The sequence below is a fragment of the Coregonus clupeaformis genome, unplaced genomic scaffold (assembly GCF_020615455.1).
Source record: "Coregonus clupeaformis isolate EN_2021a unplaced genomic scaffold, ASM2061545v1 scaf0095, whole genome shotgun sequence".
In the NCBI taxonomy this organism is placed as follows: domain Eukaryota; kingdom Metazoa; phylum Chordata; class Actinopteri; order Salmoniformes; family Salmonidae; genus Coregonus; species Coregonus clupeaformis.
In genome coordinates, this window is record NW_025533550.1 from 562,501 (window position 1) to 578,497 (window position 15,997).

A 15,997-nucleotide genomic window follows, 5' to 3' on the forward strand; every position below is an offset into this window, starting at 1 on the left:
TGAGCTGAAATAAAATATCCCAGAAATGTTCCATATGCACAAAAAGCTTAGTGAGCATTTCTCCTTTGCCAAGATAATCCATCCACCTGACAGCTGTGGCATATCAAGAAGCTGATTATGATCATTACACAGGTGCACCTTGTGCTGGGGAAAATAAAAGGCCACTCTAAAATGTGCAGTTTTGTCACACAACACAATGCCAAAGATGTCTCAAGTTTTGAGGGAGCGTGCAATTGGCATGCTGACTGCAGGAATGTCCACCAGAGCTGTTGCCAGATAATTAAATGTTCATTTTTCTGCCATAAGCCGCCTTTAACGTCGTTTTAGAGAATTTGGCAGTATGTCCAACTGGCCTCACAACAACAGTCCACGTGTATGACGTTGTGTGGGCGAGCAGTTTGCTGATGTCTACGTTGTGAACAGAGTGCCCCATGGTGGCGGTGGGGTTATGGTATGGGCAGGCGTTAGCTATGGACAACGAACACAATTGAATTTTATTGATGGCAATTTGAATGCACAGAAATACCGTGACGAGATCCTGAGGCCCATTGTGAGGCCCATTTTTTTTTAAGTATCTTTGACCAACAGATGCATACAGTGGGGAAAAAAAGTATTTAGTCAGCCACCAATTGTGCAAGTTCTCCCACTTAAAAAGATGAGAGAGGCCTGTAATTTTCATCATAGGTACACATCAACTATGACAGACAAAATGAGGAAAAAAAATCCAGAAAATCACATTGTAGGATTTTTAATGAATTTATTTGCAAATTATGGTGGAAAACAAGTATTTGGTCAATAACAAAAGTTTCTCAATACTTTGTTGGCAATGACACAGGTCAAACGTTTTCTGTAAGTCTTCACAAGGTTTTCACACACTGTTGCTGGTATTTTGGCCCATTCCTCCATGCAGATCTCCTCTAGAGCAGTGATGTTTTGGGGGCTGTCGCTGGGCAACACGGACTTTCAACTCCCTCCAAAGATTTTCTATGGGGTTGAGATCTGGAGACTGGCTAGGCCACTCCAGGACCTTGAAATGCTTCTTACGAAGCCACTCCTTCGTTGCCCGGGCGGTGTGTTTGGGATCATTGTCATGCTGAAAGACCCAGCCACGTTTCATCTTCAATGCCCTTGCTGATGGAAGGAGGTTTTCACTCAAAATCTCACGATACATGGCCCCATTCATTATTTCCTTTACACGGATCAGTCGTCCTGGTCCCTTTGCAGAAAAACAGCCCCAAAACATGATGTTTCCACCCCCATGCTTCACAGTAGGTATGGTGTTCTTTGGATGCAACTCAGCATTCTTTGTCCTCCAAACACGACGAGTTGAGTTTTTACCAAAAAGTTATATTTTGGTTTCATCTGACCATATGACATTCTCCCAATTCTCTTCTGGATCATCCAAATGCACTCTAGCAAACTTCAGACGGGCCTGGACATGTACTGGCTTAAGCAGGGGGACACGTCTGGCACTGCAGGATTTGAGTCCCTGGCGGCGTAGTGTGTTACTGATGGTAGGCTTTGTTACTTTGGTCCCAGCTCTCTGCAGGTCATTCACTAGGTCCCCCCGTGTGGTTCTGGGATTTTTGCTCACCGTTCTTGTGATCATTTTGACCCCACGGGGTGAGATCTTGCGTGGAGCCCCAGATCGAGGGAGATTATCAGTGGTCTTGTATGTCTTCCATTTCCTAATAATTGCTCCCACAGTTAATTTCTTCAAACCAAGCTGCTTACCTATTGCAGATTCAGTCTTCCCAGCCTGGTGCAGGTCTACAATTTTGTTTCTGGTGTCCTTTGACAGCTCTTTGGTCTTGGCCATAGTGGAGTTTGGAGTGTGACTGTTTGAGGTTGTGGACAGGTGTCTTTTATACTGATAACAAGTTCAAACAGGTGCCATTAATACAGGTAACGAGTGGAGGACAGAGGAGCCTCTTAAAGAAGTTGTTACAGGTCTGTGAGAGCCAGAAATCTTGCTTGTTTGTAGGTGACCAAATACTTATTTTCCACCATAATTTGCAAATAAATTCATAAAAAATCCTAGAATGTGATTCTCTGGAGAAAAAAAATCTCAATTTGTCTGTCATAGTTGACGTGTACCTATGATGAAAATTACAGGCCTCTCTCATCTTTTTAAGTGGGAGAACTTGCACAATTGGTGGCTGACTAAATACTTTTTTCCCCACTGTATCTGTATTCCCAGTCATGTGAAATCCATAGAATAGGGCCTAATGAATTTATTTTAATTGACTGATTTCCTCATATGAACTGTAACTCAGTAAAATCTTTGAAATTATTGAATGTTGCGTTTATATTTTTGTTCATTATATCTCTTATTACTAGGCCCTGCAGTTTTTTCCTGATAATGCGACCTCAACAGGAAAACTCCAGAGCATGTACAGGCTATAACCAGGGCCTGTAGTTTTACTGGTTCAGTCATATGATCAGGAAAGAACTCCTAGCCCTGCACATAACCAATATCTACAATTGCTAACACTTTGCCTGACCAATACTGACCACTAACTATCCTCCACTATCTCCTTCCCTTCTCCTGCTCAGTAAATTGGATGCCTTCATCTACGATGCCGCTGTGTTGAACTACATGGCCGGGAGGGACGAGGGCTGTAAGCTTGTGACCATCGGCAGCGGGAAGGTGTTCGCCACCACCGGTTACGGCATCGCCATCCAGAAGGACTCTGGCTGGAAGAGAGCAGTGGACCTGGCCATCCTCATGCTGTTCGGCGACGGTAAAGCTCCAACTGACATGCAATTGTAGTCCTACGGTAGAATATAGAATATAGAATAGTAATGTATTAGTCCATCTGCAGAGATAGAAATTCTTCATCTGCTCCGCTCCCTCATCCCCTCCCCACTCCCCAAGACAACACACAAACACACAACACACACATTTTGGGTAGGAGCACAGGTTCAGCCAACCACAGAGCAGCACCCCTGCAGCTACACATTTTAGTAGCAAGTGCCTAGCTCAAGGGCACAATGGCAGGAGATGGTACATGGGATCTTAAACCAGCTTCCTTCTGGTTGTTAGTTCATCTCCCAATTGCATTGTCGAATCCCAGGATTCGAACACTGGATGCTGGATACCACAGTCTTAATTGCACTGCTTAGTTCCATTGGCCTGTACATATTATATACAGTTGAAGTCGGAAGTTTACATACACTTAGGTTGGAGTCATTAAAACTCATTTTTCAACCACTCCACAAATTTCTTGTTAACAAACTATAGTTTTGGCATGTCGGTTAGGACATCTACTTTGTGCATGACACAAGTAATCTTTCCAACAATTGTTTACAGACAGATTATTTCACTTATAATTCACTGTATCACAATTCCAGTGGGCCAGAACTTTACATACACTAAGTTGTCTGTGCCTTTAAACAGCTTGGAAAATTCCAGAAAATTATGTCATGGCTTTAGAAGCTTCTGATAGGCTAATTGACATCATTTCAGTCAATTGGAAGTGTACCTGTGGATGTATTTCAAGGCCTACCTTCAAACTCAGTGCCTTTGCTTGACTTCATGGGAAAATCAAAATAAATCAACCAAGACCTCAGAAAAAGAATTGTAGACAAGTCTGCTTCATCCTTGGGAGCAATTTCCAAACGCCTGAAGGTACCACGTTCATCTGTACAAACAATAGTACGCAAGTATAAACACCATGGGACCACGCAGCCATCATACCGCTCAGGAAGGAGACGTGTTCTGTCTCCTAGAGATGAACGTACTTTGGTGCGAAAAGTGTAAATCAATCCCAGAACAACAGCAAAGGACCTTGTGAAGATGCTGGAGGAAACAGGTACAAAAGTATCTATATCCACAGTAAAACGAGTCCTATATCGACATAACCTGAAAGGCCGCTCAGCAAGTAAGAAGCCACTGCTCCAAAACCGCCATAAAAAAGCCAGACTACGGTTTGCAACTGCACATTGGGACAAAGATTGTACTTTTTGGAGAAATGTCCTCTGGTCTGATGAAACAAAAATAGAACTGTTTGGCCATAATGACCATCGTTATGTCTGGAGGAAAAAGGGGGTTGCTTGCAAGCCGAAGAACACCATCCCAACCGTGAAGCACGGGGGTGGCAGCATCATGCTGTGGGGGTGCTTTGCTGCAGGAGGGACTGGTGCACTTCACAAAATCGATGGCATCATGAGGAAGGAAAATTATGTGGATATATTGAAGCAACTTCTCAAGACATCAGTCAGGAAGTTAAAGCTTGCTCGTAAATGGGTCTTCCAAATGGACAATGGCCCCAAGCATACTTCCAAAGTTGTGGCAAAATGGCTTAAGGACAACAAAGTCAAGGTATTGGAGTGGCCATCACAAAGACCTGACCTCAATCCTATAGAAAATGTGTGGGCAGAACTGAAAAAGCGTGTGCGAGCAAGGAGGCCTACAAACCTGACTCAGTTACACCAGCTCTGTCAGGAGGAATGGGCCAAAATTCACCCAACTTATTGTGGGAAGTTTGTGGAAGGCTACACAAACCCAAGTTAAACAATTTAAAGGCAATGCTACCAAAAACTAATTGAGTGTATGTAAACTTCTGACCCACTGGGAATGTGATGAAATAAATAAAAGCTGAAATAAATCATTCTCTCTACTATTATTCTGACATTTCACATTCTTAAAATAAAGTGGTGATCCTAACTGATCTAAGACAGGGAATTTTTACTAGGATTAAACATTAGGAATTGTGAAAAACTGAGTTTAAATGTATTTGACTAAGGTGTATGTAAACTTCCGACTTCAACTGTATATAAACTGTTCAATGTGTCCTATCTAGAGTCTATGGTCCACAGCATGTACAGTAGAAACACTGAGAAGTCTTGACGAGATACCTGGATGATCACCTCACTGCCTTCAGAGAAACATTCTATATATTGAGTGTACAAAATATTAAGAACACCTGCTCTTTCCATAACATAGACTGACCAGATGAATCCAGGTGAAAGCTATGATCCCTTATTGATGTCACTTGTTAAATGCACTTCAATCAGTGTAGATGAAGGAACAGGTTAAGGAAGGATTTTTAAACCTTGAGACAATTGAGACATGGATTGTGTATGTGTGCCATTCAGAGGGTGAATGGGCAAGACACCGGTTTGAGTGTGTCAAGAACTGCAACGCTGCTGGGTTTTTCACGCTCAACAGTTTGTTGTGTGTATCAACAATGGTCCACCACCCAAAGGACATCCAGCCAACTTGACACAACTGTGGGAAGCATTGGAGTCAACATGGCCCAGCATCCCTGTGGAACGCTTTCGACACCTTGTCGAGTCCATGCACCGACGAATTGAGGCTGTTCTGAGCGCAAAAGGAATATTAGTTAGGTGTTCTTAATGTTTTGTACACTCAGTGTCTATACATGGACATGGGCAGTACACAACAATGGCTTGAATGCACTAGGCATTTTCTATCATAGCATGTCCCAGTTTTTATAATGTATGAGAGGTCATAACAGTGTGAGAGGGATATGGTCCAGATTGTTTCAGACAGTTGATAGTCTCTTGATACAAGAGGCTAGGGATTTGGTTCACCACTGAAAGTGAGCCTCACATACAGTAGCATACATCTCTACAGTATGTACCAGACCTGGGTTCAAATACTATTTGAAATAATTTTAAATACTTTACCTGTGATTGATTAAGCTTGGCTGGCCTAATGGACCAATAGAATATCCTCAAAACTAAACCCCGCCTCAGCAGGAACTCTAGGCAGGCTAGAGAAACCACTCAAAGTATTTGAAAGATTTCAAGTAGTATTTGAACCCAGGTCCGATATCTACTGCCAAATATATGTGGTCACACGTTCATTTCATTCACACCTTAACGCGCTGTCAGAACATACTTTATATAAACGAGTACAGAGCTCAGAGTTCACCCTCACTGGATGTCTGTTCAGGTGTCATCCCCTGTTATAATACATACAACATGGTTACGTGATGTATGTTTGTCTCGTGTGTGTGTGTGTGTGTGTGTGTGTGAGTCGTGTGTGTCATGCGTGTGTAAGTGTGTGTGGTTGTATGTATGCATGTATCGTGTGTGTGCATGTGTGTGTGTGCGTCATGTGATGACAGAGGGGCCAAGAATAGTGTCCTAGTTCCAAGTGGCAGCCTCTGGTGCATCTGGAGTGGATTCAAATAGCATCAAGTGTGGGCATGCTTATGTCTGGTGGGGGTAGGTCTGGTGGGGTGTGGGTCTAGTGGGGTGGAGGTCTGGTGGGGTGTAGGTCTGGTGGGGTGGAGGTCTGGTGGGGTGTGGGTCTAGTGGGGTGGAGGTCTGGTGGGGTGTAGGTCTGGTGGGGTTTAGGTCTGGTGGGGTGTAGGTCTGGTGGGGTGGGGGTAGGTCTGGTGGGGGTATAGGTCTAGGACATACAGATGTAGGATCTTAATTTGGCCAGTATTGTCGTAGCAAAATCATCCTGCAGAAATAGGATTTGAACGTTTAGTCCATAATGTTGCTTGATCGGTGGTTAGGATATTAGCTGGACAAAAGTAGGCTACATGAAATACTGTTAATATAAGCGTGTGTTAGTGTGGGTTTTCAGTGAATTTATGTATATCACTAATCTCATCTGCTCATCTGCATTTCAGCAACAAAAGAGTGATCAAATTAAGATCCTACATCTGTACATGGAACACATACAGAAGTGAATAGCTTTAATTAAGTAGGACACTTTTTGGACTTCTCCATTGATTCTATTCTACAGGACCAACTGAAACAAGAACAGCTCAAGTCTATATTTCAACCAGGTCTTGTGCAGGGGTAGGTGGAGGAGTATTGAGGTCAACCCAAAGACTGCATGTCCGGGCCTCCCGAGTGGTGCAGTGGTCTAAGGCACTGCATCGCAGTGCTCGAGGTGTCACTACAGACCCGGGTTCAATCCCGGGCTGTATCACAACCGGCCGTGATCGGGAGTCCCATAGGGTGGCACACAATTGGCCCAGCATCGTCCAGGTTAGGGGAGGGTTTGGCCGGGGGGCTTTACTTGGCTCATCGCACTCTAGCGACTCCTTGTGGCGGGCCGGGCGACTGCAGGCTGACCTCAGTTGAACAGTGTTTCCTCCGACACATTGGTGCAGCTGGCTTCCGGGTTAAGTGAACGGGTGTTAAGAAGCGCAGTTTGGTGGGTCATGTTTCGGAGGACGTACGACTCGACCTTCGCCTCCTGAGCTCGTTGGGGAGCTGCAGCGATGAGACAAGATCGAAATTGGGGTTAAAAAAGAATAAAGACTGCCTTCCTACATCTGAGGAGCTCAAAGTCAACTTGACACAACCTGCTGAGCTTCCTTCACGTCTGTCACTGTGGCCTACTTTAACAGGAAGTCTTAACAACCAGGCAGGCACAATCTGCTACCGTCCAGGCAGCGAGTGAGTTAGCACACTGTTAGTTACACAAGCACTAGGGGAGTGGGAAATCCCCTTTGGTAAGATACAGACTCTGGTGGCTCACATCAAACAAATCTCACTGGACATGTCCTCCCCGAATCTCCCTCGGCACCAATTCTATGGGGACATATTTTACGGTGGGACCGGCGATCACATGACTGTGTGTACTTCCTCCCGGACCCCAAGGACTAGCAGAAGTCCCATGAGGCTGTTGTTTCCCACATCAAGACCAGATAACGAGCGACTTGCATAATCAATGATTAATGAAGATTAGCTGTGATTAGCTGTTATGTTGGGGGGACATAACACAACATGACATGCGTGTGTTGCACACACCAGGAACCTTGTTGTTCACTCCTGCACTGACTGTGCTCACACACACAGCTGTAATGGCCACACACACACACACAGTCACAATAACAGTCAAGGACAAAGACATCAGAAGCAACTTAATCAGTGTCTCACAATGTTCATTCCAGTCCACTGCACTGTATCCCTCTACTGTATCGCACTTCACTGTATCCCTCTTCACTGTATCCCTCAGCACTCATGCCTGATATTCATCCTCAAATACCTCACCTTTCAGCACCTACAGTTGAAGTTGGAAGTTTACATACACCTTAGCCAAATACATTTAAACTCAGTTTTTCACAATTCCTGACATTTAATCCTAGTAAAAACTCCCTGTCTTAGGTCAGTTAGGATCACCACTGTCACAAGCCGGGCTAGAACTCCGGTCTCAAATGTGTAGAGCTGGGGGTACTACCCCTTAGCCACAGAGGAGATGTTGTAGGACCCAAATGAAACACCCCAGGCAATACTCCAGGTAAGTAGATTTAATGTTCCAAAACAGTAGGCAAAACAAAACAACTCCCCGAGGGGAGAAAAACAAACTAAAGATAACTTTGAATAACTTACTAGGACTGATACGGTGGGACAAAGCAGGAGACACATAGACAGGACGCAATAACCAAGTGAGAAACAAGGGGAAAACACACAGCTAAAATACTCAAGGGGAAACAAGGCACAGGTGACATAGATAAGCTAATTAGGACACATGAGGAAAAACTAAGGCAAAGGGGGAACACAGCTGACCTCTAGAGGCCAGGAGACAAACAGGGGAAGCAGGAAGCTGACAGGACCCCCTCCTCTAGGAACGACTCCTGACGTTCCTTCCAGAACACCCTGGCCCCAGGGTGCGAAAATCTCGGATCAACCCTGGGTCCAGGATGTCCCTGGCCGGAACCCAGGAGCGCTCCTCTGGCCCGTAGCCCTCCCAGTCCACCAGATACTGCAGAGAGTTCTGGACCCTCCGGGAGTCCAGTATCCGGCGGACTGTGTAGGCTGGCTGGCCGTCTATGATCCTGGGAGGTGGCGGGGGTCTGTGAGGGGGGCAAAAGGAGAAGACAAGACAGGTTTAAGGAGTGAAACATGGAAAGTGGGGTTAACTCTAAGGGAGCGAGGCAGAACTAAACGATACGACACAGGGTTAACCTTTCTAGAAATGCGGAAAGGGCCGATGTATCTCTGGGAAAGCTTCTTGGATTCGACCCGGAGGGGCAAGTTCTTAGTGGCCAACCAAACTCTCTGACCAGCTCGGAAACTAGGGGCCGTCCCGGGCGGTGGCGATTAGCCTGACTTTGGTATCTCTGGGAGGTCCGAAGGAGGGTACACCTGGCCTTCTTCCAGGTCCGCCTACAGCGTTGGACAAAGCGCTGGGCCGATGGAACACCAACTTGCGCCTCTTCCTCTGGAAACAAAGGAGGGTTGTAACCGAACTGGCATTCGAAGGGGGACAATCCGGTGGCTGAGGACTGGAGGGTGTTGTGGGCATATTCAGCCCAAATAATATAGGTGGCCCAAGACGTGGGATTACTGGCCGCCATACACCGCAGGGTGGTCTCCAGATCCTGATTAATCCGTTCCGTTTGGCCATTAGACTCTGGATGGAATCCTGACGATAGGCTGGCTGTGGCCCCAATAAGCCTGCAGAAGGCCCCCAAAACCGGGACGAGAATTGGGGACCTCGGTCAGAGACCACGTCCAGGGGAATGCCAAATATCCGGAAGACATGGTTCATGAGGAGCTCCGCAGTCTCCTTAGCCGAGGGCAGCTTGGGCAGGGGAATAAACCGGGCAGCCTTAGAGAAACGGTCTACCACCACCAGGATGACGGTGTTGCCCTGGGATAGAGGAAGTCCCGTAACAAAGTCCAGAGAAAGGTGTGACCATGGCCTTCGAGGAACAGGTAAGGGATGGAGCAGTCCCTGGGGTCGCTGGCGTGTCGACTTTCCCTGGTTGCACACAGGGCAGGCCTCAACAAAGACCTGCACGTCCTTCTTGATGGACGGCCACCAAAACCGCCGTCGGAGGAACTCCAGTGTGCGAGCACTGCCAGGATGGCATGTCAAGGGCGACTCATGACCCCACTGCAAGACGCGGGCCCGAACCGAGAGAGGAACGAACAGGCGACCGGCAGGACCACCGCCTGGATCGGGCTCATGGGCAAGAGCTTCTCGTACCCCTCTTTCTAGTTCCCACTGAAGAGGTGCGACGATCCTAGACCTCGGAATAATCGATGCCAAGGGCTTCTCTTGTACCTCGGGAGAATAGACTCGAGACAGAGCATCCGGCTTGACGTTCTTGGTGCCAGGTCGGTAAGTCAGGATGAACTGGAATCGATTAAAGAAAAGGGACCATCGTGCTTGCCGAGGGTTCATCCGCTTAGCCTGTTGGAGATATTCCAGGTTCTTGTGGTCTGTGAGAACCTGGAAAGGGTGCTGAGCCCCCTCAAGCCAATGGCGCCACTCTTCCAAGGCCGGTTTAACCGCAAGCAACTCTAGATCCCCCACGTGGTAGTTGCGCTCGGCCTCAGACAGGCGGCGAGACATGAAGGCACAAGGGTGTAATCTCCCATCCGCACCCCTCTGTGACAGGACGGCTCCCACCCCCACCTCTGAGGCGTCCACCTCCACCACGAAAGGTCTCTCTGGGTCAGGGGTCACCAGAATCGGAGCAGAAGTGAAGCGGCGCTTGAGATCCTCGAAGGCCCCTGCTGCTTCCGGACCCCAGTGAATCTTGGTCCCTCCTCCCTTGGTAAGCGTCGTCAAGGGGGCTACCACCGAGCTGAAATTCTTGATGAACTTCCGATAGAAGTTAGAAAAGCCAATGAACCGTTGAACCTCCTTGACCGTGGCAGGTGTGGGCCAATCGTGGACCGCCTTGACCTTCTTGGGATCCATCTCTAGGTGCCCGGGAGTGACAATAAACCCGAGAAACTGAGTCTGAGAAACATGAAATTCACACTTCTCAGGCTTAACGTAGAGGTGATTGTCAAGGAGCCTCTGGAGAACCCGGCTAACATGCCCCTCATGCTCCTTCAGTGACCTCGAGAAGATGAGGATATCGTCCAGGTACACGAAGACGAACAGATTAAGCATATCCCGGAGAACATCATTAATCAGGGCTTGGAATACTGCGGGGGCATTGGTGAGCCCGAACGGCATCACCCGATATTCATAGTGTCCCGTGGGCGTGTTGAACGCCGTCTTCCATTCGTCTCCTGGCCGGATCCGCACGAGATGGTAAGCATTGCGGAGATCCAGCTTAGTAAAAATGGAAGCCCCTTGAAGCAGCTCAAAAGCAGTGGCCATGAGAGGAAGAGGGTATCGATTCCGAACCGTGATCTTGTTGAGTCCCCGGTAATCAATACAAGGCCTCAGACCCCGTCTTTCTTTTCAACAAAAAGAAGCCCGCCCCAGCCGGGGAAGTAGAGGCATAGATGAGGCCGGCTGCCAAGGACTCCTTAATGTAGGTGTCCATAGCTGCGTGCTCGGGGAGGACAAGGAAAAGATCCGACCTCTAGGAGGGCAGCACCCAGGGAGTAGATCAATGGCACAGTCATAAGTGCGATGAGGCGGTAAGGCAGTAGCCCGGGCCTTGCTGAACACTGCTTTGAACCGATGGTAAACACTGGGGACTCGGGAGACGTCAACAGACTCTTGAAACTGGGTACTAGGGGCTGAGGAACTCTGAAGCATGCAGGTGAGTTGGCAAGTGGGACCCCAGCTAAGAATGGTGCCAGTAGGCCAGTCGATCTGGGGATTATGTCTGCATAGCCAAGGGTGACCCAGGATAATAGGATACTCGGGAGAGTCAATGAGATAGAAGGTCTCCTCCTGCTGGTGTTGAGAGATGGTAAGTCGCAGGGACTGAGTCGCCTCAGTAACTTTTCCTGGTTCCAGAGGTCTGCCATCTAAGGCTGTAACTGCCTGGGGTTGAGGAAGTAGTTGGGTAGGGATCTTAAGTTCCTTAGCCAAGGTTACATCCATAAAATCACCTGCGGCACCGGAATCGATCATAGCCTGGACCCGATGCTGGTGGCCCTCCCAGGACAGAGTGGCTGGAATAGCTAGGACCGCGTTAGTAGGAGGAGCTCTAATTTTCCCCATCACAACCCTCCTGTAGCTGGGCGGGGACAGGCGTTTCCCGAAAGCTCGGGGCAAGTGGAGCGGAAGTGGCCGGCAACCCCGCAGTAGAGGCACCGACGCTCCCTCATGCGACGTTCCCTTTCGTTGGAAGAAAGCCTGGAACGGCCTAACTGCATGCTCTCCGGGGAATCCTGGGGCAGTTCAGGAGCCGGGGCAGCTCTGAATGACGGAGTCCAAACAGGAGAAACAGAGCTGCTCAGAGGAACTTGGGACTGAGACACCTGACGGCGAGCCGTTCTCCGCTCTCTTAGACGATTGTCCAGGCGGATGGCCAAGGCTATGAGGGACTCGAGATCTTCAGCTGGTTCACGGGTGGCTAACTCATCTTGAAGGGGCTCAGATAACCCTCCCTGAAAGCAGACCCTCAGCGCTTCATCATTCCATCCGCTCCTTGCTGCTATGGTTCGGAACTCAATGGCAAAATCTGCCGTGCTTCGGGGGCCCTGACGGAGAGACAGTAGGCGCTTGGAAGCCTCCCGCCCACTGACAGGATGATCGAACACCCGCTTGAACTCTTCTACAAATGCAGCGTGGGAGTCACAACAGGCCTCCTGGGACTGCCACACCGCAGAGGCCCAGGCGAGCGCCTTGTCTGAAAGAAGGGTAATGAGGTAGGCAATCTTGGAACGGTCTGTGGGAAAACTTGAGGGTTGGAGCTCGAAGGTGAGGGAGCATTGGGTGAGGAAACCCTGACAAGAGCTTGGATCCCCAGAAAAGGGCTTGGGAGGTGGTAGTCGGGGCTCCGCCAACCGAGAAGGCCTGTCGTCACTGGGAGGTGACCGGGGGGAAGGGGGGAGAACCAAGGAGGCGTTCAAAGAGCTGGTGAAGGGAACTCATCATTTCGGCCAGGAGTTGAGAATGTCTAGCCATCAGCTCCTCTTGTCGGCTGAGAACGGCTTCATGGCGCTGGAAAGAAGCCTCATGACGAATGATCACCGCCAACAGGTCCTGGGAACTGAGTGTTTCTGGGTCCATGATTGACTTGGTTATTCTGTCACAAGCCGGGCTAGAACTCCGGTCTCAAATGTGTAGAGCTGGGGGTACTACCCCTTAGCCACAGAGGAGATGTTGTAGGACCCAAATGAAACACCCCAGGCAATACTCCAGGTAAGTAGATTTAATGTTCCAAAACAGTAGGCAAAACAAAACAACTCCCCGAGGGGAGAAAAACAAACTAAAGATAACTTTGAATAACTTACTAGGACTGATACGGTGGGACAAAGCAGGAGACACATAGACAGGACGCAATAACCAAGTGAGAAACAAGGGGAAAACACACAGCTAAAATACTCAAGGGGAAACAAGGCACAGGTGACATAGATAAGCTAATTAGGACACATGAGGAAAAACTAAGGCAAAGGGGAACACAGCTGACCTCTAGAGGCCAGGAGACAAACAGGGGAAGCAGGAAGCTGACAACCACTTTATTTTAAGAATGTGAAATGTCAGAATAATAGTAGAGAGAATGATTTATTTCAGCTTTTATTTATTTCATCACATTCCCAGTGGGTCAGATGTTTACATACATTCAATTAGTATTTGGTAGCATTGTCTTTCAATTGTTTAACTTGGGTCAAACGTTTTGGGTAGCCTTCCACAAGATTCCCACAATAAGTTGGGTGAATTTTGGCCCATTCCTCCTGACAGAGCTGGTGTAACTGAGTCAGGTTTGTAAGCCTCCTTGCTCGCACATGCTTTTTCAGTTCTGCCCACAAATTGTCTATAGGATTGAGGTCAGGGCTTTGTGATGGCCACTCCAATACGTTGACTTTGTTGTCCTTAAGCCATTTTGCCACAACTTTGGAAGTATGCTTGGGGTCATTGTCCATTTGGAAGACCCATTTACGAGCAAGCTTTAACTTCCTGACTGATGTCTTGAGATTTTGCTTCAATATATCCACATCATTTTCCTTCCTCATGATGCCATCTATTTTGTGAAGTGCACCAGCCCCTCCTGCATCAAAGCACCCCCACAGCATGATGCTGCCACCCCCGTGCTTCACGGTTGGGATGGTGTTCTTCGGCTTGCAAGTGACCCCCTTTTTCCTCCAAACATAACGATGGTCATTAAGGCCAAACAGTTCTATTTTTGTTTCATCAGACTAGAGGACATTTCTCTTTGTCCCCATGTGCAGTTGCAAACCGTAGTCTGGCTTTTTTATGGCGGTTTTGGAGCAGTGGCTTCTTCCTTGCTGAGCGGCCTTTCAGGTTATGTCGATATAGGACTCGTTTTACTGTGGATATAGATACTTTTGTACCTGTTTCCTCCAGCATCTTCACAAGGTCCTTTGCTGTTGTTCTGGGATTGATTTGCACTTTACGCACCAAAGTACGTTCATCTCTAGGAGACAGAACACGTCTCCTTCCTGAGCGGTATGACGGCTGCGTGGTCCCATGGTGTTTATACTTGCGTACTATTGTTTGTACAGATGAACGTGGTACCTTCAGGCGTTTGGAAATTGCTCCCAAGGATGAAGTAGACTTGTGGAGGTCTACAATTTTTCTGAGGTCTTAGCTGATTTATTTAGATTTTCCCATGATGTCAAGCAAAGAGGCACTGTTTGAAGGTAGGCCTTGAAATACATCCACAGGTACACCTCCAATTGACTCAAATGATGTCAATTAGCGTATCAGAAGCTTCTAAAGCCAATACATCATTTTCTGGAATTTTCCAAGCTGTTTAAATGCACAGTCAACTTAGTGTAAGTAAACTTCTGACCCACTGGTATTGTGATACAGTGAATTATAAGTGAAATAATCTGTCTGTAAACAATTGTTGGAAAAATTACTTGTGTCATGCACAAAGTAGATGTCCTAACCGACTTGCCAAAACTATAGTTTGTTAACAAGAAATGTGTAGAGTGGTTGAAAAACGAGTTTTAATGACTCCAACCTAAGTGTATGTAAACTTCAGACTTCAACTGTAGCTATATGCTCCCTCTATCTTCTCCTAACCTACAACTCAATATAACCTGAACCAACCTAACCCCATCCCCTCTAACCCCTAAACTTCAACCTTACCATAACCTAACCCCTCCATATACCCCCTCACCCCTAACCTTATCATAACCTAACACCTCCATATACCCCCTCACCCCTAACCTTATCATAACCTAACCCCTCCATATACCCACTCACCCCTAACCTTATCATAACCTAACACCTCCATATACCCCCTCACCCCCTAACCTTATCATAACCTAACCCCTCCATATACCCCCTCACCCCTAACCTTATCATAACCTAACCCCTCCATATACCCCCTCACCCCTAACCTTATCATAACCTAACACCTCCATATACCCCCTCACCCCTAACCTTATCATAACCTAACCCCTCCATATACCCCCCTCACCCCTAACCTTATCATAACCTAACCCCTCCATATACCCCCTCACCCCTAACCTTATCATAACCTAACACCTCCATATACCCCCTCACCCCTAACCTTATCATAACCTAACACCTCCATATACCCCCTCACCCCTAACCTTATCATAACCTAACCCCTCCATATACCCCCTCACCCCCTAACCTTATCATAACCTAACACCTCCATATACCCCCTCACCCCTAACCTTATCATAACCTAACACCTCCATATACCCCCTCACCCATAACCTTATCATAACCTAACACCTCCATATACCCCCTCACCCCTAACCTTATCATAACCTAACATCTCCATATACCCCCTCACCCCTAACCTTATCATAACCTAACACCTCCATATACCCCCTCACCCCTAACCTTATCATAACCTAACCCCTCCATATACCCCCTCACCCCTAACCTTATCATAACCTAACACCTCCATATACCCCCCTCACCCCCTAACCTTATTATAACCTAACCCCTCCATATACCCCCTCACCCCTAACCTTATTATAACCTAACCCCTCCATATACCCCCTCACCCCTAACCTTATCATAACCTAACCCCTCCATATACCCCCTCACCCCTAACCTTATTATAACCTAACCCCTCCATATACCCCCTCACCCCTAACCTTATTACAAACGAACCCCTCATTATACCCCTCTAACCTTAATACAATATAGGCTTATTTTTCCTTACGCTGCTCTAACCCTCTTTCC

At 47.5% G+C, this 15,997-nt stretch overlaps 1 protein-coding gene across 4 annotated transcripts in view; it reads left to right on the forward strand.

Moving 5' to 3' along the window:
- grin2bb (glutamate receptor, ionotropic, N-methyl D-aspartate 2B, genome duplicate b) overlaps positions 1-15,997 on the forward strand; it is a 141,314-nt gene that overhangs the window by 117,652 nt on the left and 7,665 nt on the right. For all 4 annotated transcript variants that reach the window (XM_045213272.1, XM_045213275.1, XM_045213274.1 and 1 more), the window contains one exon: positions 2,557-2,744. In XM_045213272.1, the coding sequence (XP_045069207.1) occupies positions 2,557-2,744 (188 nt within the window). The remainder of the gene's footprint in view (positions 1-2,556; positions 2,745-15,997) is intronic.